This window comes from Eulemur rufifrons, chromosome 1 (assembly GCF_041146395.1).
Source record: "Eulemur rufifrons isolate Redbay chromosome 1, OSU_ERuf_1, whole genome shotgun sequence".
NCBI lineage: Eukaryota > Metazoa > Chordata > Mammalia > Primates > Lemuridae > Eulemur > Eulemur rufifrons.
This window is the reverse complement of record NC_090983.1, coordinates 19,408,378-19,434,368: the sequence shown is the minus strand read 5'-3', so window position 1 is coordinate 19,434,368 and position 25,991 is coordinate 19,408,378. Positions and strand designations below refer to the sequence as shown.

Genomic DNA, 25,991 nt, shown 5'->3' with positions numbered 1-25,991 from the left:
GGATCGCCACAGGATGAATCAAAATATACAACCTACGCTCACTTGACATGCCAGTGAGTTCCTTTTGGGGTATCAGGTTGAGAAATGTTAAAGGACACTGCATAATGGCCAGTGCTGTTTAGGCTGATGGTTATTAGCTCTGTTTATATGCTTAAGATCCTATATTGGGAAAACTTTCCTGCCCACGCAACACTTTTCACTGCTCAGGTGTCACCCCCCTCAGTCTCAAAGCACTTAGCATGTAGTTCTTATACGTGGGGAAGTGGGTGAAGCACTTTGATTATCCACTTTGGACAAGAGGAGGAAGGAGAGACCAGAAAGAGAACTAACATTTCTCGGAACCCCTCCTCCTTCATGCACTGTGCTAAGTGCTGTGTTCTTAAACTCTAAAACAGTTCTATGAAGTATTTATTTTTATTAGCTCCCTGTATAGAGGACACTGAAGTTCAGAGGATTCATTTCATTTGCTCAAACCCACACGGCTGGTAAAGGCTAGAGCCTGGATTCCAACCAAGGTTTTTCTAATCACCAAACTAATGCTCTTTTTGCTATACTAGTAATTCCCAATATTCCAAGTCTGAGAAACCACTCTCGTTTTAAATTATTTTCATTTTTTAACTTTTCATTTTGAAATAATTTCAAATACAAAAAATTTATAAAAATTGTAGAGTCCTCATATACCCGTCAGCCAACTTCCCCGAAGGTTAACATCTTATATAACCATAGTACAATGACCCTAACCAGGAACTTGACATTGATACAAGACTATTAATTTATGTATGCACCTTATGCAAATTCCGTGAACTGTCCCACTAATGTCCTTCATCTGGTCCAGAATCCAAACCAGATACACATTGTATTTAGTTGTTGTATCTCCTTACATTCCTGCAATCTGAGGCAGTTCTCCCATCATGCTTCCACTTCAATGACCTTGAGACTTTGGAAAGTACAGCCAGTTATTTTATAGAATGTCTCTAAATTGGACCCTTTTTAATATTAAAAAAGTTTCACATGAGTGTAGTTGTACTTTAAGAGTCTGTTAATTCAGACTATACTTACTGACAAGAGGCCATACTAAATTAAAGGATGCTTTTGATTTTGTTGATCACAATGGCTTCCATATACATTCAAAAAACAGCATGTGTATCTGTGAGATAATTTTTATTGTCTACAGGCACTGCTTGGGTATATTTAGTTCTATCCACGCCTATGACACTTGGCAGCTCCTCCTGAGGTCAATAGCCCACATTCATACACAGTCCAAGGCAGAAATCTTCAAAGAAAGTTTGAAGAAGACAACAGAGAGCTGGTGAGCTAATTCAAGAGCTAATGTTTATGGCATGTTTGAGATTTTATTGTATGTTTACATCCCATGCAATGCTAAGAGTTCTGCATGTATTATATCATTTAGCCTCACAACAACCTCTGGGACAGGCACTATGATTACTGTTGCCATTCTACAGTGAAGGGAATTAAGATTCTGAGTCTGTAAGTGACTTGCCCAAGGGCACACATCTACTGCCCAGCAACAACGGGACTGGAGAGAGAGAGCTGCAAGCGGCATCCCTTCCTGTCTCTGCCCTGGGTGACCCATGGCACTTCCTTCCTAGTCACATGGTCCTGTGCCCTCCCAACTCCTCCTCCTCCTCCAGGGCCCACACCCATGTTCTTTGTATGTCTGAAATCCTCAAGTCCGATGGACACATTTCTTCCTCCCATTTGACTGCCTCCTAATACACAGTATTCCTGAAGCAATCACCTACTTAGGAATTGCCAAAGCCAGTGGTTGAAAATGCAGATACCAGGGCACTAGCCTGGGACCATAGCCTGGGACTCTGCATTTCATGTGCTTCCTGAAGCACTTCTTGGTGTCCATGAATATTTCATAATGATTTGAAATTTGCATAGCCAGGTCAGAATAACTTCAACCACTCATATTCTTTGATGTAGTCACACACCATCTACACTATTATTTTCTTCAAGCTTCACATTCGTCTTTAAATGCCTCACATTTTTACTTCAATAAATTTATTTCTAAATGAGACTTTTTGTCATTACCATAAATGAAATACTGGTATCATTTGCCATAAAAAGGATAGACAAACTGTGGGACGTTCATGCAATAGACTATTATTCAATACTAAAAAGAAATGTGCTATCAAGCAACACAAAGACATAGAGGAAGTTTAAATGCACATTACTAAGTGCAAAGCCAATCCCAAAAGGCTACACACCATATGATTCCACCTATATGACATTCTGGAAAAGGCCAAACTATATTGCCAGGAGTTCAGGGGTGGAAGTGGGGGATACATAGGTGGATGGAGCACCTGGGATTTTGAGGGCAGTGAAACTATTCTGTGTCATACTATAGTGGTGGATATGTGTCACTAGACATTTGTCAAAACCCTTGGAATATGCAACACCAAGAGTGAACCCTCATGTAAACTATGGACTTTGGATGATAATGATGAGTCAACCTAGGTTCATCAATTATAACAAATATCACTCTGGTGGGGGATGTTGATGGTGGGACAGAAGGGGGTACATGGGAAGTCTTTGTACTTTCTGTTCCATTTTGCTAGGAAACTTAAACTGTTCTTAAAAATAAAGCCCATTCACACACACACAAAAATAATAGATATGCATAAATATAAACAAAATGAGATAAATTTTAGCTAGATATAAGTATACGTCCAAGGCTCTGAATCTGATGCCTTTTCTCTTTGTTTACAAAGGAGACTGACACCGTTAGAAAGGTGTTAAAGATGTATCATCACTACAGAGAGATTTTCTCCTGGACATAAGCATGAGGCATGAGAGCAAACTGAAAAGGGAACAACGTTGTCACTTGTGGATCAACATTGCTCAGCATCATGTCTGTCTGAGGGTGTCCATTCCATCCCAGGGTTTCAGAAACACTAGTGTGGGAAAGACCTCAATGCAAACCCACTTGCCGTCACACACTTGCCAAGTATTTCCTCTGCCACTTCCTCTACATGCTCCCCGGCATGCATGGTCTGCTCCTGGCCTCTGGGGACTCAGAGTCCAGGGAAGTACCTTTCCGCACAGTTCCTGCCAAGCAGAGAGTGCTGCTTAATAAAGATCTTGCAGGGACATGGTGATGATGGAGATGGATAGAGACAACTATGTTGGGAGTGAAGGATCCAAGGAGAAGAGGACAGAGTTCAGCTGAGTCAGGCAATACAGAGGCAGAAAATTTGCTGAACTGAGACACTGAGTCTAAACATGCATCCCTGATTGTCAGGCACAAACCAGCTGGGGGGTTACTGTGGGGGAAGCATAGCCAGGCTTAGAACGTCTGATGTTTTCAAGCTCCAGTAAGAGAGGGTAGTAGGAAAAAGAGCAGTGTGATCTGAGGGCCACTCTCCAGGTGGGATAGGGTACATATCATTTCCATTTAATGAACAGCTGTTGTGTGCCTAGATCTTTAATGCACCATGTTAACTCCTTACAAGTGTTCACGCTCAGTATTTTGTCCCTGTTTTATAAACAATGAAATCTAGGTCCAGGGAGGTTAAATAATTAGCCCCAGATCACCCAGCTGGGAAGAGGCCAAAATGGGAATGAAATCCATGTGTTTGTGGCTTCAAAGCCGGTGTTCTTCCCATCATTCTGTAATAGAGTGAGGAAATGTATGCTGGCCAAGTGGTCTCGAGCCAGGATTATGATCATTATGATTACTAGGACAAGAATCACTATTTGTCATTATTGAATCAGAAAATGAGGTCGGACGGGATCGCCAGGGATCATCCATAGCCCCCTTGTGTGGCATTTTAATTTATACACATGTGTGCGTGCACGCATGTATACGCACTCCACTGTGCATATGCTGGGGACCAAAGATAGCACTGGGACTCTGGAATGAACATGTGCTGGGAGGGAGGGGAAAGGGTTAACAAATAGTGAGTCCCTACTGTATGCAGAGCCCTGTGCTAGCCACTAGGGTGGCTTCAAGAGGGTTCTTCTAGAGACATTGTGTTGATTCTCTTCAACCATATCCTTCCCATAAAGGAAGAAAATAATTTGATCCGTCCTTCTCAACAACTCTGTGGACAGGCCTTGGAGAAATCCTCACGAACGCAATCTACTGGGTCCAAGACTGGGACCTTTGTGTTCCTCTTGTGGGGCAGGAGGTTATTCCTTGGATCATGAGGTTGGACAGAACCTATATTTGCAAACTCTCCTTTTTTTTCCTGACAGTTCACATCTATCTGGAGCTCAAATTGCAACTTATTTAAGTTTGGTATTTTGTCATGAGGCAGTCAGGCCTGGGTGCACCCCATTTTTGCTTTTAACATATACAGAGGGTGGTATCAAATGTGTACTATAAGTAACATGTACACGTAAACTCTAGCTTACATATGATACATCTTGGGAGGGGGGTGGTATGTGGCTTGGGCCATACAGTGTGTGCCCGCCAGCTCCTTTACATCCGGGCTCCCGGCCAACTTGGCCTCCTTCCCAGCAAACAAGCAGCAGCTCACTCATTCCCACACTCCTTTGAGTATCTCCTCCCCTCCAACCTACTCTTCTTCCCCCAACTCTCAGGCCACAGCTGGGCTTTCCCAACATACCAGCTGGAAAAGAGTGCAGAAAGGTGGGATGGCAGGGAGAGAGATTTTCTCAGTATCTCTGCTTTCCTCTTCCAGGCTCTTTTGAAATCCACATAACACAACCTCCTGCCCTATCAGCTTTATTAAGTGATTCTCTGTATGGGGGGCTCAGCTAGAAGCCACACCCGATACATCAGCCGGCCCACCCCAAGCTGCCACAGGCTGCAAGTGAAGGACCACTCCAAAGTGCTCACCATGTTGAGGATCTGCCGACAACTGATCTGAGAACTCTACAACTGTCAAGACACCACATGTTTCCCCTCATCCCAGCCCTAGTTCTGTCTGTGAAAGGGAGACAGCTGCAGTGGGTGTTTCCTTTGTGTGTCTGTGTGTGCAAGTATGTGCATGTAAGTAATAGACAGCCAAATCTGTGAGATATCCAGGGACCCAAGGTGGGGTTTGAACATCCTTACCTCATCTCCCAATAAAGAATTAGAGCATTGATAAGAGCCTTGAGTGAAGAAAGGGTCCTTAGAGCTTCCAATTTAAGTAGGACCAGGATGGGCAGAAGTAGAAACTGAAAGGCTACAGTGGAAAAACTCACGAGTCTTGGGGGTAACTGGGCTCCCCTTTTCTGGAATGGCTCTGCATCCTTGGGGCCACGATGGTGCCTGTTGCCTGTTGGCCATGAAGGGCTTTGTCGCCTATCATGGTGTGTGCATGGTGAAGATTCACAATTGCAGCAATCACATGACTGCCAACAATTTAGGATTTCTATGAACACGGGACAGACTGTTCTTTGCAATCTTTGCTGAAAACACACCTGCCATGTATTGTGATGTACTGTGTATATGAGGCCTAGATGTCCTGGGATGAGCTGACCCCTTGAATTGGAGAGGGATGAGGGGTCATCTCTTTTAGCTTAGATTAAAAATCCCTCTGGCCCCCAAAACAATCTCATCTATGATTCCAACTCTCAAGCTCAGAAGGGATCTTGAGGGCCCCGCCACCCACATGATTTCCCTTCTGAGGCAGCCTATACCATCCTGGAACAGCTTTGATGGGAAGGGCTTTGTAATATCAAAACCCCAGTTCACTTCCCTGGAGACTTCATCACCAGCCAAGGCACTGCCTTTGAGCCCCTTCTTCTGCAGAGCACACTGTCAGCATTTGACGCTAGTGAATATTTTTCTACTGCATGTTCTCTTTTCCTCAGTTTCCCTGAGTGTGGCAGCTGCCCACTGGATATGCACCAGGGGCAGGATCATTCAGTAAATAATTACCAAGCTGAAGTAGGTGCCAGGCACTGGGTTGAGAGCTGATGGTCCGACAAGGAACAAACACACGTAGGCACTCACTTCAAGAGTCTTACAGTCCCTTTGCAATGCCTCCCTTAGACCCAGGCAAGAGCACCCTTAGCTTTAAAGGACCCCACTCTGGCCCCTGTTTGGCCACACCTCTCCTCACAGGGTGAGGAGTCTGCAGGATCAAGGAGCCTCCCTCCTCTTCTGGAACATGCTCAAATTACGTAGGACCCTGGGATTCCTACCCAGACAGCCATGAGCCTGCTCCCAGGATCTGCAGGGTTCCCTCCTTCAGATCCATAAACTGTTCCCTCCCAGGCCCCAGGGCAGGCAATGGGGCAGGGAGCTGTTCTTTGGGGGACGGTATGGACAGAACTCCCGCAAGCCAGCTGGAGTGTCCATACGTGTGTGCCCAAGGCTCCTTGGTGCAGGATGGAGTCAGTGTTGAAAAGAGAATCAGAGTGGCCTGTCGACCACGGGCCAGATGCCCCCATTTAGCTGGCACAGAATTCAGAAAAATCTAAAAGTTCTAAACTCCATCCTGTCTCCCAATCTGTTTTGAAGGTGTATTTGTCAGGATAGGAGGGTAGAATATATTTTGTTTAACAGTTTATTAGCTGGGTTTTTACTTTTAAATATGTTGACCTATGGTATGTGAACCGCCATTCGTACTCTCCCCCTAGGGCCCATAAATGCTAAGGGTGGGTCTATTGCTTGTGCAGACAGATATTAAATAATCACAAAAAGAAACGCAAAATGGAACCACAATGCTAACAAGAATAAGTGCACTGTTTGGGTCGCTTCTAAAACGTTCCACTGGATCTCCATTCTCAGGGTTCTCATTGCATCTTAGGATCTCCAGGTTCCCCTGAGCCCTGAAAAGCCCTTATCTTATTCCCCAATGACCCAAAACACTGACTAAAACATTCCAGACTATTCTCACCCCTTCTGAACACAGAGAAGGGGAAGGGAAGCCAGCCCCACAAAGAATAAAAAGGCCGACCAAGCCTGTTAAACTCTTCCGGACGGGTTTCCTGCTTTCCTTTACATCCAGAACAGGTGCCTCCCACCCCACTCCTGACTACCATGGTGGATTTCATCCTCAGACCCACCTCCAGGCACTCCACACCTGCCCAGCTGGGAGGCGGTTCACCTTTGTCGAGGTATCCATGTGTGGAGCACCTGGAGGTGGTACAAAGACAAAATCCACCACGGCATTCAGGGGGTGGCACGTCTATTCTGCTTCCATCAGTCTAACCTCAGCCTTGAAGCCGAAACCTCTTTTTCTCACTTGGTCCTCAGCAGCAATAGAGAAGCCTTCCCTGACTAATTGGGGACAAGGTAGCAAATTCCCCCACTTATCTCTTTGAATAGGCACCCCACCCACTGGCTGCTTTTAAACATGCATCTCTTTCTTGTACCTGATATTACTGTAATTCACTCAGGCTCACTGTCTGCGTGTTCTTGATCTCTATCTGCCCCTGTGATGTCTGGGTTCGATTGTAGCCCTCCCAGAGGGCAGGGCCACTTCTATCCTGTGTCTCTGGACCCTGTTCAGCAGAACACAGGCATAGGTAGGTGCTTAATAAAGACTTTGATGATGGAAACAGATGAGCAGCACTGAATGCCTAGAGCGTTGTGAGTCTACAAGAAGCAATCCACTAGCACAGCCAGACCACAATCATAGCAGCTTTCCTGCCAGCCTGTGAGCTGGGGCACACTGTTCCTTTTAAATGAGGCAGGGGTGGCACCCTTTTGCATCTTAGATAGTAATAACAACAATAACAGAACACTATCACAGCACTGCTGTAACGGTATGACTGATTGGATGCTCAGAATAATTTCAAGAAGTGGAACTGTCACTATTACCCCAGTTTTACAAATGAGGAATCCAAGGCACAAAGACGCTGTGTAACTTGTTCAGGCCTCCAACAGGGGCCATCTGGCTTCGGACACCTCAGCTTACCAAACACAGCACATGGCACACTCGAAGTAGACTAGTACAGCTCCAACCAAAGATGGGGAGCGAGGGGTCGCAAGCTGGGCTCCTCTCCGGCAATGTCCACAGGTCCTGCCCCCATCCCACATGAACGAACGGCTGAGAGAAAAAGGGTGGCTACTCAGCAGCCTTCCAGCAAGAGCCAAGTAGGTGCTCAAATCATTTGTTCACAGTCTACCCCTGCTTCTCCTCCTGTCATTTTTGTTTTTTAAACATGCTAAGCTTGTTCACATTCAGGCTTTTGAACTTGCTGTTTCCTCCATCTGGAATGCTCTCCTCCTAGACCTATGCAACACTGGGCCCTTCTCACCATTTAGGTGTCAGCTTAGATGGCACAGTCTTTGGAAGCCTTTTCCTGATCACCCTATCTAATGTGTCTGGATCTTTCCCGCCCCCTCCCTTTCATTCCTGTCTAACTCACGTTCCTTTTTAAATTTCATCATGGCACTTAAGGCTATCTGGAATTACCTTATTTTTCTACTAGTTAACTTGTCTATTTCTGTGTCTCCACTAGAATGTCAGCTTCAGGAGAGCAGAAATCTCATCTGTTTTGTTCACTACTGAACATTCAGTGCCTGGAACAGCATCTGGCACACTGTAGGTGCCCAGTAAACATTTGTTTAATAAATGCATGCATGAATAGATGGATGCAAAGTCCTCTGTAGGTATGTGCAAAGGTGGAACTAGCTGGAGCCTCCTGTTGCCCCTCACCACATATATTGCAAGCCCTTAGCAGGAAGAGATCAAATCTTCATTTGGGGCAGCCTTTTAGTCCCTAGAGCAGTAGCAAATGGCTGGGGTGATGAGTGTGTATGTGGTGTTGGGGGGCAGGGGGGGCTGTTTAGTTTCTTTGTTTAGGCAGGGATAAGACCAAGACACTCAGCTACTAAGATTGCAGACCACACTCCCTCCAGGGCCATGTGTAGACAATTGCTGGACAGCTCTCCGCTAACAGAAACTAAAATGCAAAAATCTCAGCTTCCCTGTCTTCCTATCCCTGTCTCCCTCTCTCCGGCTCTCCCTCCCCACTCCTCTGCTTTCCCCTCTCTATCTCTGTCTCTATCTCTTTCTCTTCCTTCTCTACAGTTTCCCCTATCTCCTCTCCTTTGTCTCCCTTCCTCATTGAAATTCTGTGGGAAAAAAATGAGAAGAAAGTGGGAAACTGTGTTCTCCATATCTAATGCAGTACTCACATTACTGTTATTACTGCTATAACACAATCTCATTAAAACCTCTTAGCTCCTGCACAGATAAAGTAAACCTCCAAAACACAATAATCATGTGCAGGAAGGGCTCGATTTGATCCAATCTTAATGCAGACATAGCCCCCTAGTCCTCCCACATAATGGAGCCCATTCCTTTATTGGTGTTAGCCTTTTTATTCCATGCTCTATTCATGACACATCATAAAAATAATGAACAAGAAAGGAAAGCTCCTAACCTCCCACCAGACCTTGTATCACATGAGGGCATTTCACAATATTGCCAATGATCCTTTTCTTTTTCTTTTTGCAATAAAATACAGCCTTTCCATTATCAAAATATATGTTCGTTATATATTAATCCCTTCCAAGATATTTTCACACTCATTGTCTCCTTGATCCTCCCAACACACCTCTAAAAAAAGGAGGGGGAGAGAAAAAGATATCTCTAAGTCATAGAAGTTAGAAAAGGGACCCAGAGGTGAAATGCTATTTGGAGAAGTTCACGCAGCAGGTAAAATATTATCCCAGGACACCTCCAAGTCCTACTGTTTTCCAGAGACAAGTCAAACAAGTACTCTTGCCAGAAGCCACACTCCCAGCAGCCCCTGTGACAGGCAGACCAGAGCCAGCCCATGTGAGAGAAGAAAGAAATAGCTTAGGAGGTTAGGAAGCTAAATAATTCTTTCTTTTGGAAAAGATGGGACTCCTGATTGGGGCAAGATCCTGACCCAGAGCACCCCAAAATGAGGCACCCCTCTTGCTCTTAGCCAAGACACTCAGCCGGTAGCTCTGCCAGAGCCTCTCGCTGGAAGTGGAGAGAAGGGCTGACAAAAAGGCATCCTGGACCTTCTCGCCTAACAGGAGTTTTCAACTCTGAGCAACACTTTTTTTGGTACTTCAGGTAATTCTAGTAGCAAGAAGGAGGAATCCAGCCCTCAGCCTCTCAGGGACATTTATTCATACTGAGAGCTCTATCACTTTTCCCCATAATGCCCGGGCTGTGGCCCCGGGCGTCACTGGTCCCTAAAGTGCTTCGTCCATTCAGAGTAAAGAGAAAAAAATGAATGAAAATGTCAGCTAAGCCTGCATCTCACAGAGCAAGCCCTCAGCAAGAACCAGAGCCAGTCAGGAGCACCAGCATGGTGCTACTGCACAACCTACATCCTATTGCACAACCACCTGTTCGAGGAGCACCCAGAAGTCTCCCCTCCACTATGGGAAACTACTGAAGAAGTGGCTGATGTGAACACATGACATTGCCGACGTTGCAATTGAATGTCCTGTCTCCAGCATCACTAACTAGATCAGATTTCAGGTGAGCTTTTCTATCTGGGATTCTTTGAAAAATGTTCACCAATTGTAGCTGTTGAAGAGTGTACACATGCTGTCCAGAATTGCAGATGCTAGATTGCAAGTGCAGTAAAAAGAGGTGTCTGTGAAAATCTGAATGGGTAGGATAGGAAGAAACCAACAGACTCGAGAGAAGTCTGGCCCATGAGATTCTTGGCAACCCCTATCCTGGATGGGGAGGGTTTACCAGACATTCTAAGTCAATGTGGTTCAGGCCTGAGTAGGGGCATAGATATGACAAGATTCCCTACCCGCTTTGTCATCTCCCTTAAATTCTCTCTCACCCCCATTTACCTTCCAGCTTTCAACACAGAAAAACTTAAGTCTGCCAAGAAGCATCTTAGCAAACCATATAGTCTGTGACCTAGAATCCCTCTCCATTTCCTCCTCAGTGGCTAGAACATATTGCTGAGAATGTCAATGTACCATGGGAGAAGGCGGTCTCAAAGTGAACGAACAGTCTTGCTGGATTTCAACCTATGGGAACAGGGAAAGAGAACAACATCTCAGCACACTTTCAGAGAAGGAAGAAATTTGAATCTGGGACTGAAGATGGGCTGAAGAAAATGCTACTGACACAGATCAGATAAAAGGACAGCTTGGCAACCAGCATGAATGCACCACCAACTCCCTTCATTTCATTGCTTCTGCATCTTCTATTCTGAGGATGTTTGTGGAATTTTTGTATGGAATTGAAGACACTAGCATTGGAAGGAAAATGCAAAAACTAGAGTAAAATTGAGCCACCAAACAGGCTCCATCAGGAACCAGACACCAATTGGGCAAACTTAACCACAGGAAACATCAATGAGGAGCTCTTAAAACATATAGTCCTCACACTGGAGACAGCATAATGGCTCCCCAGGGCAAGCAGGCCAGCAGCAATCTGCAAGACCTGGAGAAACCACAGGATGTAGGAGAAGGGAAAAGGGGACTCACCTGTTCTGGCCCCTGGAAGCAGATGCGGCAGAGTGGGGTCCTCATACCACTGTCCAGGCTGCTGCCCAGTGAGTAGCAGTCCTCGGCCTTCTCCTTGCAGAAGTCATCGGAGGAGGCACTGCTGAGCAGCAAGGCAGGTGGCTCTATGGCTGGGCCACCCCAGTCATCTTCCACAGAGGAAGGTGGCAAAGGTGGTGGAGGTGGCACAGGAGGGATCTCCCTGCCCATCACCTCTCGAGGGCCCCTCCAGCCTGCCCACCCCCCGGCGCCCAGAGCCGGAAGGGTGTTGTTGTTGGCCGCCAAACCTGGGGGCTGGGGGTCGCCGTGCATGGGCAGGGGCACTGGAGGAGGGCGCCGCAGTAAGAAAACCTTCAGGTCATTGAAGAGCATGCGGCAGCGGCACTTGAGGAGACCCTGGTGGCGCAACATCTGGGGAGCTGGGGCGCACAGTCCACAGCAGTACCAGCCACAGCAGCAGCAGCACCAGAGCAGCCCACACAGGGGCATCAGCATGTGCCCAGTGGAAGCAGAGAGCCCGAGAGGGACAGCTGAGTCTTTGAAGAGGAGGATAGGATGGGTTTGGGGGGTCCACAGTGTATCTGTGTTATGGAGGGTGTCTGCTTTCTCACTGGCTCTTCTCACAACCCCTCCAAGTAGCAAATAATTGCTCCTAGGACTGAGAACTGTGAGTCATTGATTCTGAACTCTACCTGGAAAGCTCAACAATGAAAAAGTTTTTCTTGGCCTTGTGCCCCTCCCCACCCCAATCTCAGACTGCTCTCAGGGTGTCTCCTTTCTGCCGTTGACCTGGGGACACTGGTAGGAGCAAGAGGATAGAAAAAGTGCTGTGAATAGTCACTAGAGCCTTAAGATCAATGTCTAATTGTGAAAAAGTTCCCCAGAAAAGGATTGTTGGGTTCTTCTCAAATTCCTAGGCAGTAGGAAATCTCTTTCTTTTGTATAAAAGGGTGGGGACTACCATAAATCAAAGTTAGAGTGGATTGAGCTGGGCTCAGGGAAAACTAGCTCAATGCAGAATTGAGGACTGCATGTGTGAGAGAAAAAAGATAGTTTTTCTCAGGTAGCAGGAAATTCTCAAGTGGGGGGGGGTCAAAGTGGGGGAGGAGAGGAGGTTGGGAGAAGTTTTAATTCTCTTCGGCAGAAAACTGGGGCAATGAACCCCCAGAAGCACCAGAGTTGCCTTTGAAAGAGCAGTTGGGTGTGTGGAGGGTGGGGAGGGGGGTTGCAGGTGAAATTGGGCAAGGGGTTTGTGCTTTGCCTCTGCAGCCAAAGGGCTACACCGAAGAGGGGAAAGCCAATTAGAATGGAGGTGGGAAAACGAAGGGTTAGGGAGGGGAAAGGAAAGAAGAGAAAGAAAAGATCTTTTAACCCTTGCAGAGCCGCCTTCTTCCTGAGCATTAAGATCCTGGCTAGAGGAAGGGTGTGTATGGGGGTGAGAGGACGGTGGAACAGAGAAAGGGGTAGAGAAGAGGGGCCTGTGGGAGGGGACAGGAGAAAGGAGTAGTTACATTATCTCAGCCCCCAGCCCAGCCCTGCTGCAGTCGGTAAATCCGTGGCCCCCTCCCCTTGGTTCCATCAAAGGTCCCTTGGGGCCAGGGGCAAGAGCCGAGAGAAGGGCAGGTCCTGGCGGCCCGGTGGCCTCGCCTTCTCCTCTTCTTCCTTCTCTGGGTCGTTGTCGCCCTCCTCCTCCGGCTCCGAGTCTGCCCGCGCCCGCCTCGGCTGCTGTGGCGGCGGAGGCGACTGCTGGTCGGTGTCCGGGTGTCTCCGGGGCGGGGGCTGCTCCGGCTCGTCCTCTGGCTGCTGCCCGCCGTCCGGCGCGGTCGCGACTCCCGGCTTCATGATCCTCCTCCTCCTCCTCCTCCTTCCCGGGGGGCCAGTCCTGAGCCCCCGCGCCGGGGCAGCGCTGCCATGCAACCAAAGGCGAGGCAGGCGTGCGGGTGGGGGCGGCTGGGGATTGACGGGGGGTAATAAAAAATGCAATAATACTAGTGGAATAATTGGGTTCTCAAATAATCAGGAAAGAGTGCTTCTGGAGGGTGAGAGCGGAAAAGGGCGGCTGCCGGGTCTTCTCCGCAGCTCTGCCCCCGCCACCCCCACCAAGGGCGGCCTCGGCCCACTCTCTGCACCCCCACCCCACCCCGCCCCTCCCTCCTCGCCGCTGTCTCTGGCTAGCTGGCTGGGCTCGCCGCCGTTGCTACCTCTCCTGGCAGATGCAACGAGGTAAGGCTTGTTTGCAGTGCCAGCTGAAGGTGGGGAGTTGGGGGCGAAGCAGCGTGGTCGAGGTGGGAGGCAGCCGGCACTTGGCTCCAGCTTGGTCCTCGCGACTCCCCAAAACCGTATATAAATATATCTCTTATAAAAGCCGAGAGGAGGCAAATCAGATTCCAGGCTGCTGCCAGGTGTTGTCTCGTCTTCCGCCGTTGCTCAGCACCCGCCGCCGCGACTGCTGTCCCCCGGCTCAGTTCCCAGAGGGGTGGTGCTGCAAGGGAGGTGGCGGGGCGGTGAGCTGACCGTCCGAGGACTGGAAACAAGGTTCCTGGAGCAGAGGAGGCTCTCAGCGATCGTCGCCGCCGCCGCTGCTGCATTCAGCACCCGAGCGAGTGGACAGCTCCCACCCAGACCGCGCGTCACGCCGGTGGGGCCTGACGCAGACGCGCGGAGGGATGGAGGAGGGAAAGGGGATGCGAGGAAAAGAGGCTAGAGGGAGAGGCAGCCAGGGAGGAGAGGAGATGTGTGCGAGGGAAGGAGATGGGGAGGGACCGAGGGAAAGGGAGGTAACGCGGAGAGGGAGGGATTTAGGAAGGGAGGAAGGAGGGAGCAGAGTGAAGAGTAAGAGAAAGAGGGAGAAAGGCGACTGGCAGAGGCACGAACTCGTGCCTTCCCCCCAGCTGGAAAGTGTCAGTGTGGACGGTACGTTGTAGCGTCTGCCCGCTGCACACTCTCATGGCCCCCTCAACGCACCTTCACAGAGACACCCACCTCTCAACCCGAGTCCGTTTGCCTGCTCATAGAAACATTTCTCCGTAGGTGACAGTTTGCGAGCTTTGGAAGAGATAAAGTTTTGTGACTTCCACAAGGAAGCTGGGACTTGACGGAGATTAAGTGCCTCATGACTAAGACCTCATGAGAAGAAAATGCTCCAAACTTTCAAACAGGGAGGAAGATGCCAGCACCATTTTTGTCAGTCTCTTCTTCTGGAACTTAAGCTCCAGTGGGCAGGGATTTTTTTTAATCCATTTTGAGCCAGTGTGCCTAAGTCAGTGATGGCATGTAGCAAGTGTTCAATCCATATTTGGTTAATAGCTTGTGGCCACCATCACCTCTATATATGGTCATCATTACCACAAGCCAGACTCCTCTTTCAATTGAGAATCATATAAATCCACAGCGATATTACAGCCTCATCTGAACCAGTATCTCCAGCTTCCTCCCTATCCAAGCCTTCATTTGAAATGGATTTTAATTTCCTCTCCTATTTCTGCTTCTGATTCATGTCACCCTACCTTATCCTTCTCAAGGAGTTTCTAGTGAGCAGAAAAGGGTCCCTAAATATAAAGGGCAAGAAAAAGAAGGAAACTTAAAGTGATCCGCATAAAAACTCAGTATTTGCAGCTGTAACATTGGTCATTTAAAATTTAGGATTTTTTTTTTTTTTTTTTTTTTTTTGCCTTTCCTTATAACCCCTCTTTCTCTTTCTCTCCCATGCACACACATATACATATACACACTCCTAGGGTCATAGACTTGGAAAAAACATTCCAATGAGTCATCTAAGCAGCTGTGGTAATGCCTTTAGAAATATTGGAGGCATAGACACAATAGCATGCAAAATCTCTGCACCAAAATATCATTGGCATGAAGTTCAGCCCAATGAATCATAAGAAAACTACCACTTTGCTGTCATCTCTATGAATGATCCATTCCTACAAGCTCTAAGGAGTGAGGACCTATGTCTCTGTCTTGGTTAACCCAGTGTGGCTGCTTGTCTGAATCATGTCCCAGCACCCACTGTGGATGCTGAGACCTGGCCCAAGGTGATTGGTTTGAAGGTAATGCTGATGCTTTTAATAACTACAAAATAATACTTATTTATTGATGTCAGCATGAACACCATGTGGCAAAAGAGAACCTCTTCATTTAAACAATTCCATTTCCCCTCAGAGAAAATCTGTGCTCCATATCACCCAGTTATCTACCTCTGGCACTGCATAAATCACACTCTATAATAATTATCTCATCATACAGTTATCTCCCTTCATATGAGTCAGAGCTCCTTGAAGGCAGGAATCGGTATTTATGTTTGTATCATTAGCACATAACACAGCACTTGAAGTTCAGTAGGTGATCAAGAAAATGGACTCTAAATAAATAAATGCCCTTTTTGTTTCAGTGACTCTGTCATATTTCTCCCCTTCAGCCTAGACACAAACCTGTGAGTGCTCTCATACAAGACTGAATACCTGCTTTACCTAAGTTAAGTTTTAGGGTTTTGTGCTTATAAAATGCTAGTTCCAAGTGTGTCACACGGGTAAAATGGGGAAGGAGATAGGAAAGTCATATGAAGCCTGTATTCAGAGTCATAGAAATGAGTGATATTCATAACAAGACTGTCTTTTCCAACCCTTCCTCTGAAAGTGAAAAGATCTCTAGAAAGAGAAAGCTGCTAAGGACGGGAAGCAGCAACAGATTGTCTTCACAAAGACTGAGAGGCCTTAGAGGGCTGCTTTGAATATAATGTAAATCTGGAAAACCACCTCATTTAATTAGATTCTTCTTATGTTGGTGTTGAATCATGAGTCCCAAGAGTAAAAACAACCATAAAGAACATGTTAGACCAATGATCTCCATTTAAACATTCAAAAAATATTTACTGAACACCATTCATAGGTAAGGCATTACGTGGAAAGGTGTGTGGAGCACAAAAATAAATTGGTTGGATTTGCATCCTTAAAGGTCTAGCAGTATAAATATGTACACAATCATAATATAAGTCATAAAATAATAAATACTACAAAGGTATGAAAGTTTGGGAGTGCTCAGAGTGGGGAGATAATGCTCATAGGTTGGCAGCAATTAGGAGAGGTGGGAAGAGGTGGGGGGAGGTAGAGAGAAATGCCAGGGCTCTGGGAAAGCCTTTTTCCAGAAGTGGTATTTGAACTGAGTTAAAATATGCAGAATTTAGAGGAGGGAAGCATATTCCCAGCAGTGAGAGCACTGAATACTTTAGCTTTTCCATTTGGCTGGGGTGGAAGGTGCTTGAAGGTAAGTAGCACGAAATAAAGTCAAAAAGGTAGGCTGGAGCCAGAGTACAGAAGGCCCTGAATGCCACTCTGGGAGAAGATTTATTCATTAACCAGGTACTTGTTTTAATGGTTTTAAAGATTTGGAGCTGAAAGTGAAGGGCAAAAATAAACTTTATCTCTGAGCAGGTTAATTAACTGAATGGGATTTCGTTGCTAACAGGTGGGAAGCAATCAATATTTTTCATTTCACGCCAGAAAGTTCTTAGCTCCTTAATAGATTTATTCCTTTAAATGAGGTTGTTTTCAGATATATTTCATTATATACAGAGATGCTGAGGTCATACGAATTAGATGAAGAGTAGAGGAATGAGAGGCTCCAACGAATAGTCTTCAGGAAGAAATATTAGGAAACCCAGAGATTCAGAAGAGATTCATTGTGGAGGCTCTTGCACTTGTTTCTCCAACCAAGGGAGTTCTAAGAGGATCCCATCCTAGCTGTCATTATTTCTTCTTTACATAACCAGGGAGTACCAAGGCTAGAGGGGATCTTAGAAAAAGAGGCCTAGAAAAATTGGACAGCCCTGTGCCTAAGATCCCATAGCAAAGTAAGTGTCAGACAAGGGCTGGAAATCATATATCTACTGATCCTCAGTACAGTTTGCTTTCCACTATACCACAGTTGACCCTGTCAAACATACAGCTCCTCAAGAATAATTGCAGAATTGCTGTTAATTTGCAAATTGACAGCTACCACATACTGATACTTTTCATATGTACCTACAAACACCTGGGTACATACTAAAAATAGAAATTCTTAGTTGCCACCCCAAGTCTACTGGATAAGAATTTCTTGGGGAGCAACCTGGGAATCCACATTTTGACAAGTGTCTTGCCAAAGTGCACAAGCGAATTTTTGATCCTTAAAACTCCTTAGGTGGTATATGTTATTTTTCACAATTTTCTGATAAGAAAATTAAGTCTTGTAGAAACTATGTCTAAGCTCATGCAGTTGGCAAATACCAAAGCTGAGATTCTAACAGAGGCCTCTCTGAACCTGAAGTCTGTGCTCTTCTTACCATGCAATGCTGCCTTTTAATTAAATCTTCAGGTGCTACATGGAATCCCCACATAGTTATCTGTCAGCCACACTGTGTCCCAAAAGATAGTCATGTCAAAAGATAGGTCAAAATTCAGGCTAAGATATGGTAGGGAACTTCTAAAATGGCTCTCAATGATCCCTGCCTCCTAGAATTCATGCTATTGTATAATACCCTTCTCTTTGGTGTGACTGGACCTACTGATTTGTTTCTAATAAATAGAATACAGCAAAAGTGATGAGATGTCACTTCAGAGATCAGGGTACAAAAGGCCATGACTTTGCCTTCTTTGCACTCTTTCTGTCTGGCTCTTCTCACTTGCTCACTCTGATGGAAACCAGCCGCCATGATTTGAGCTGTCCTACAAAGAGGCCCATGGGGCGAGGAACTGAGGACAGACTCTAGCCAATATCCAGCAAGGATTGAAGGCCTTTAGTCCAACAGCCCACGAGGAGGAAGTGGATCCTTCTCTGGTCGAGCCTTCAGATGACTGCACCCTTGGCTGACATCTTAATTGCAGCCTCATGAAAGCACCTGAGCCAGGGGACCTGGCCAAGCTGTGCCTAAATTTTTGAACTACAGAAACTATTAGATAAATGTAGTTCTAAACCCTCTGTACATGATCACAGCCCCCACCTACAAAGCACACATACAGACATAACAACCTCTCAACCAGAGTCCATTTCCCTGCATGAAAGCATTTTCAGTAGATATCAGCCTAGAAGCCTTGGAAAAGAGAAAGTTTTGGGAATCCCTCATTGATCTTGGGGACATGGTATAGACTAAGTCCCTCATGACTAAGAATACAGAAGGAAAGGCTCCAAATAGGGAAGGTGAATGCTAGCACCATTTTCTTGCATTTCCTCTTCTAGAATTTAAACTCCATGGGACAGGTATTTTTGGGGGGGGGGGAATCTATTTTGATCCCATGTGCCTGTGTCAGTGATAGGACATACTAGGTGCTCAATAAGTATTTTTTGCATGGATTAGGCCCACCATTACTACAAGCCTAGTCCTCTGTGACATGTGGGTCATAAGAATCTAGAGCAATATTACAGCCTCATGTTAATCAGTATCCCCGCCCCCTCCTTATCCAAGCCTTTCATTAAACCACTGAGAAGGGGTCATTTGAAATGGGTTTTAATTTCCTCTCCTATTTCTACTCCTGGCTCATGTCACTCTACCCCATCCTTCTCAAGGAGTTTCTAGTAGCATAAGAATGCCCCTAAATGAGAGGAGCCCACTAAGTTTTGGTGTAATTTGTTCACAGCGATTGATAACTCACACACGGAGGCCTTCAGAACACCAACCACTGTGCTCATGTTCTCTGTATCTCAAGATAGTCTACCCTGACCTCACACAAAGAGTTTGATCATTCCTAAAGCAATGTAAGTATAAATGTGAGACCACACCAGGGGAAAAAGTATTTTGGTTTACTTAATTGATTGACTTGAACTCATGACCTAGGATTGTCTTAAGGATCACCTGTGGCACTTGTTAAAAGAGCAGACTCCTTGGTAGACTCTGATTTAGTATGTCTAAAGTAGGACTTAGGATATGCACTTTTGACTAGTTCCTTGGGCAATTCTAATACTTGGGCTCCATTGTGGAGAACACCAACTTAGAAGATAAAGCTCAGAGCCAGCACACCACCCTCAAGTTATCGGCCAACACAAGAGCGGGGCTAGGCACTCCCCTGCCATAAGTTAATATTACTCTCTAGACATGGATGAGGAAAGAGCAATTTCCAAATCAGTATCAAAAAGAGGCAACATAGTGAAATGGAAAAATGTGCCAAACAGAGATTCATTACTTCTCCACTGGAGCCCTAGACCATTCCCAGTGACAGGTACACAGTAAGACCGATGAAGTCCTTGCCCTCACAAAGGTCACAGCCTAGTGCAAAAAACAGATATAAGCAAGCAAATAAATAAAATAAGTTAATTTTCTATGATGATAAGTGCTATAAGAAGACTTAACAAGGTAATGTGATAGGGAATGACCCATTAGCATGACTGCTGACAGGAGGAAAATAGATGGTGAGGGCGGGGAAGGCTTCCCTGAATTTAGACCTCAAAGGGGAGAAGGAACTAATGATGCAGAGGTCTGAGGCACAGTGTTCCGATCAGAGAAGTCAGCAAGCACAGAGCCCGAGGTGAGAATGATGTGGCATGGTGAGGGAACAGAAGGAAGGCCAGCTGGAGGCAAGGGAATGAGGGGAGGGGTAGTGGAAGATGAAATGAGACAGGAGGGTGAGAGTCATATTATGTAGACTCCTGTAATGATGAGGAAAGAGATTGCATTTAATTCTAAGCCAGCTGGGAAGCCACTGAAAGGTTTTAAATAATGGATCTCTAGATCACTTTGGCTGCTGAGTAAGGAGTGGACTGGATTAGGCAAGAGTGGAGACAGCTTGGCCACTAATCAGCTGTATGACTCCAGAGATAGAATACAATCGAGGCCTCAGTTTCCCAATCAGTAAAATGTTTGCTTGGGATCAAAAGGGCAATATGATTCCTCCTAGCTTCACCATTCCATAAATACACTGTGGTAGCCTGAATTGGAGCCAAGCTCTTATATGTTAGTGGAAAATAAGTCTCTGGTTTCCATCTCACCGCATGCCATGGTCACTTGATACCAGCGCAGGCACTTGCTTTTCCTCTCCAAGGCTCCTGACTGAGACCACACAGACGATCTCTTCTCCTGTCTCCTCCCAGCCCACAGCATCTGCAGGGGCTTCCAGCTCAGGGATGTTCCTGCAAAGAAATGACCGGCCAGCCTGCTCCGTGTCAGCACCAGCCCTACTGCCCACCTCCTACATCCACAACCATGCAGACTTCTTTGAGCTCTTTTTCTGGGAAGGCAAATGGCATCATTAAATATTCAATAAGCCTGCAAAGAGGCAGTGGACATGATAGACGGAACCTGCTTCTCGATTGTGCTGATAGGGCAGCTGCCTACTCAGAATCAGGCTGGGATGAAGGAGGAGTGGCCTTAGCCAGTGGTTTCCAGGGCTCTCTGATTTATCTATCCCACTTGTGATACCAGACATGAGGGCTTTTGTCCTTCATGGGGACAAAGCCCTCCACAGACCATCCCTCTTGGTGACATAGCATCTTGTTCGAGTGACATGTGACAATGCATGGAATTATAGATATCTAAGATATACACGTACATATAAATACATAGCCCAAATAGAAAAGTAATCCGTATTTATCTCAAACTCTCCCAGCTCACATGTGTACAATCATATCCACATCCTGCAAACTTTAGCCATGTACACATAAGCTATCTTAACAGAGGGTCCATTTAATGCAATGTTGCTTTTAAAAAGAGCCTGTTTTAAATTAGCTGGGCATTGTGGCATGTGCCTGTAGTCCCAGCTACTTGGAAGGCTGAGGCCAGGGGATCACTGGAGCCCAGGAGTTTGAGGTTGCAGTGAGCTACAATGATGCCACTGTAATCTACCCGGGGCGACAGAACAAGAATCTGTCTCAAAAAAAAAAAAAAAGAGCCTGTTTTAAATGGCTACTCAATGTGCACATGTAGATCGATAGCCAGACAGATAGAAATATTGATTTTTAGATACATACATAGCAATAATAAAACCTTGAATTTATACAACCTCCTTCTCCTGGGGAATTCACAGAATATATCACATCTCCGCTATATGAAGAGCCCAAAAGTTTATCTATGCATGAGATATGAAGCAGAATTAACACAAACACAAAGAAAGTCCTATGACATTTTGGTTTATGCACCTCATACACTCTGAGCTTCTGAATTTACCCACCATCCAAAACAAGGGAGATCCGGATTCTATAAATTATAATAAGAATGTGTGTGTAATACCATGCATGTGCATGCTATATGGCTGTGTTCTACATAACATTACCTGGAGATTAAAAAATTGTATAAGTGCATTTTCTGCAACATTTAGTATTTCTACCTTTTCAGATTAGATGTAGTTATTGAAATAGAGCACTGTTCATGAGTATGTAATTGGGTAAAAATCCATTAAGATTCATGCAATGTACGGTATGTAAGTAAATATCTCAATGTAAAAAGGTAAGAAAAAACAAAGTTGCCTCTTGGAATCCGGGATGCAGTCCCATAAACTGGGGCCAGGATAATAAACTGTACAGGGATACCTCATGTTTCTGTGCTTCACAGGCATTGCGTTTTTTACAAATTGATAATATACGTGGAACAAGTCTATTGGAGCCATTTTTCCAACAGCATATGCTCATTTTGTGTCTCTGTGTCACATTTTGGTAATTCTCACAGATTTCCAAACTTTTTCATTAGTATTGTATCTGTTATGGTGCTCTGTGATCAGTGATCTGTGATGTTATTATTGTAATTGTTTTGGGGTGCCATGAACTGTGCCCATTTAAGGCAGCAAATTTAATTGATAAATGTCGTATGTGTTCTGATGGCTCCACTGACTGGCCATTCTCCCATCTCTCTCCATCTTCTCGAGCCTCCCTATTCCCTGAGACACAACAGTATTGAAATTAGCCCAATTAATAATCCTACAATGACTTCTAAGTGTTCAAGTGAAAGAGTTGCATGTCTCTCACTTTAAATTAAAAGCTAGAAATGATTAAGCTTAGTGAGGAAGGCATGTTGAAAGCTGAGATGGGCTGAAAGCTAGGCCTTTCGTGCCAAATGGGCAGCCAAGTTGTGAATGCAAAGGAAAAGTTCTTGAAGGAAATTAAATTATTCTAGTGAGCACACAAATGACAAGAAAGAGAAACAGCTTTATTGTTAATATGGAGGACGTTTTAGTGGTCTGGAGAGAAGATCAAACCAGCCACGGCATTCCCTGATGCTGGACCCTACCTAGCTCAGAGCAAGGCCCTAACTCTCTTCAATTTTATAAAGACTGAGAGAGATGAGAAAGCTGCAGAAGAAAAGCTTGAATCTAGCAGAGATTGGTTTACGAGCGTTAAAAATGAAACAAAGACATTAAAGTGCAAGGTGAAGCAGCAAGTGCTGGCGTAGAAGTGGCAGCAAGTTATCTAGAAGATCTAGCTAAGGTAATTGATAAAGATGGCTACACTGAACAACAGATTTTCTTTTTCTTTTTTCTTTTTGAGACAGGATATGTCTCTGTCACCTAGGCTAGAGTGCAATGGCATGATCATAGCTCCCTGTAACCTCAAACTCCTGGGCTCGAGTGATCCTCCTGGGTCAGTCTCCCAAGTAGCTAAGACTACAGGTATGCACCATCATGCCTAGCTGACTTTTTTTTCAAATTTTTTTTTTAGAGATGGGGTCTCACTCTGTTGCCCAAGCTCGTCTTGAACTTCTGGCCTCAAGTAATCCTCTGACTTCCCAAAGTGCTAGGATTACAGGTGTGAGCCATTGGGTTCAGCTAGATTTCAATGCAGATGAAACAGCCTTCTATTGGGAGAGGATGCCATCTAGGACTTTGATAGCTAGAGAGGAGAAGTCAATGCTTGGCATCAAAGCTTCAAAGGACAAGTTGACTCTTCTTAGGGGCTAATGCTTCTGGTGATTTTCAGCTGAAACCAATGCTCATTTACCATTTCAAAAATCTTAGGGCCCTTAAGAATTATGCTAAATCTACTTTACCTGTGCTCTATAAATGGAACAACAAAGCCTAGATGACAACACATCTGTTTACAGCACAGTTTACTAAATATTTTAAGACCAACGTTGAGACCTAGTGTTCAGAAAAAAAAGATTCCTTTCAAAATATTACTGCTAGTGGACAATGCACCTGGCCACCCAAGAGCTCCGATGAAGATGTACAAAAAGGTGAATGTTGTTTCATGCCTGCTAACGCCACACCCATTCTGCAGCCCATGGATCAAAGAGTAATTTTGACTTTCAAGTCTTATTATTTGAGAAATACATTTGTAAGACTGTAGCTGCCATAGTGATTCCTCTGATGGATCTGGGCACAGTAAATTGAACACCTTCTGGAAAGGATTCATAAGTCTAGATGCCATTAAGAGAATTTGTGATTGATGGGAGGAGGTTGAAACAGCAACATTAACAGGAGTTTGGAAGAAGTTGATTCTAACACTCATGGACGACTGTAAGGGATTCAGGATTTCAGAGGTGGAAGTCACTGCAGATATGGTGGAAATAACAAGAGAAGTAGAATTAGAAGTGGAGCCTAAAGGTGTGACTGAATTGCTGCAATCTCATGATCAAGCCTTAATGGATAAGAAGTTGTTTTTTATGGATGAGTAAAGAAAGTGGTTTCTTGAGACAGGATCTACTGCTGGTGAAGATGCTGTGAACATTGTTAAAATGACAACAAAGGATTTAGAATATTAAATACACTTAGTTAATAGAGCAGCAGCAGGGTTTGAGAGGATTGACTCCAATTTTGAAAGAAGTTCTGTGGATAAAATGCTATCAAACAGCATCTCATGCTACAGAGAAATCTTTCATATAAAAGACAGAATCAACTGATGAGACAAACTTCATTGTTGCCTTATTTTAAGAAACAGCCACTCCAACCTTCAGCAACCACCACCCTGGTCAGTCAGCAACACTGAGGCAAGACCCTCTGCTAACAAAAAGATTACAACTCACCGAAGGCTCAGATGATCATTAGCATTTTTGGCAATAAAGTGTGTTTTAATTAAGGTATGTACATTGTGTTTTAGACAGAATGCTCTCGCACACTTAATAGACTACAATATAGTGTAAATGCAACTTTTATGTGCACTGGGAAAGCAAAAACTCTGTGTGACTCCCTATGTTGTGATATTTGTTTCATTGCAGTATCTCCGGGATCATCCTGTACTTGGTATATGGGGCATATCTCAAAACTCTGTTAGTCCAGAAAGGGTGGGGTGCTGAGTCTGGATTCTGATAATTCATGGTTCTGTTACTTTGGCCATGTTACTTAACCTCTCGGTGCTTGCTTCCTATCTGAAAACAAATAGAACCAACTTCATACAGCTGTATAAAGATTAAATGAGAAAATTAGTGTAAAGCACTCTATGATGTAAGCAACAGTGGGCTGTGTCTATGAGGATCACGAAGGCCTAACTCCTCGAGCTGGCAGAGCCGGGAGCCACTCGGTGCACAGCACCATGGACGGTACACACACTCTGCTCCCCCAAACATCTGTAAAAGCAAAAGGAATTACTTGTAAGCAGAGACCTAACTAGTGATTTTTAGTGTCCTGATTGTCCGACTCCATCCACAACAGCCAAAAAAATAGTTTGGTCTTCCAGCTCCTCAGCGAGGCATCGTGTTTTCTAACTGCCTCAGCGAACAGCACAACCTCATCCCACCACCAGCTCCCCCACTGTAGCATGTTACCAGCCTCTGCTCGCCTTTCCTAACCTGGAGACTCTACCTCCTGGTCCTGTTCGTCCCAGCCACTCCCCTTCATAGACACCCCTGCAGTTGTGTACACGGGAAAAACTGGCCCAGTCAGCACTCTCTTGACCTCTAGGAGCCTTAGTTTCCTTATCTAGAAAATGAGACCATTCATTTTCACACTGAAGGGTTGCTGGGAGAATGGAACAAGAATGCACATACCAAGCAAGTGCCTAGCACAATGCTTGTCATTAACACTACTGTAGAGGAACATGAGCCGGTGCTAAATAAGAAGAAATTTGCTGTAAATTCCTCAGTTAGGAGAAGATTTGCAGTTTTACACCTTATTAGCCAAAGTAGAATCCTGCAGCCTCTTTGAGAATTATCTTCTCTGAGCAGCATCATTGAGAGTTGCTCCTCCCTAGGGCTGGCAAGATTTGTGCAATTTACACATACTTGTGAAATTCAACCACATTATGTCTTACAGACAGACTGTAATGACTGTAATAAACAGGGAAGCCTCTGTTCTAATAAACAAGTAATTATAGTTGACAATAAATGTGTAAACATTATGCTAATTAACAAATCTTCTCATAGCTGTTTCCAGTTTGGGAACCCATGTACACATGCTCAGGAGTATGGATAACATCAGGCACTCTGTGTTCTCATTCACAGGTATATCAATGTGGGGGCAATCGGTACCACCTCTTCTGTCAAATTTATTTTTCAATAGAAAGTATTATCTTCTTCACTCAAAAAAAAGAGGTCATTTCAGCATCTTGTCTTTCTATGTAATCCCTTTAAATTCAGGTTTTCTAGTAGCTCTGGGGGACTGTGATTTATTACACAAAGTGACTTTGGAACCATGGACACTGGCCTCATTACCTGGGTTCTTTCCAAACTTAGATACAAAGACATGGCCTGTCGATCCCTGGGATTTGA

The 25,991-nt window shown here is 45.1% G+C and overlaps 1 protein-coding gene across 1 annotated transcript in view; it reads right to left on the bottom strand.

Moving 5' to 3' along the window:
- MARCHF4 (membrane associated ring-CH-type finger 4) overlaps positions 1-11,887 on the bottom strand; it is a 92,905-nt gene extending 81,018 nt beyond the window's left edge. The window contains exon 1 of the mRNA XM_069467367.1: positions 11,375-11,887. Within this exon, the coding sequence (XP_069323468.1) occupies positions 11,375-11,887 (513 nt within the window). The remainder of the gene's footprint in view (positions 1-11,374) is intronic.
- Between the last annotated feature and the right edge of the window lie 14,104 nt (positions 11,888-25,991).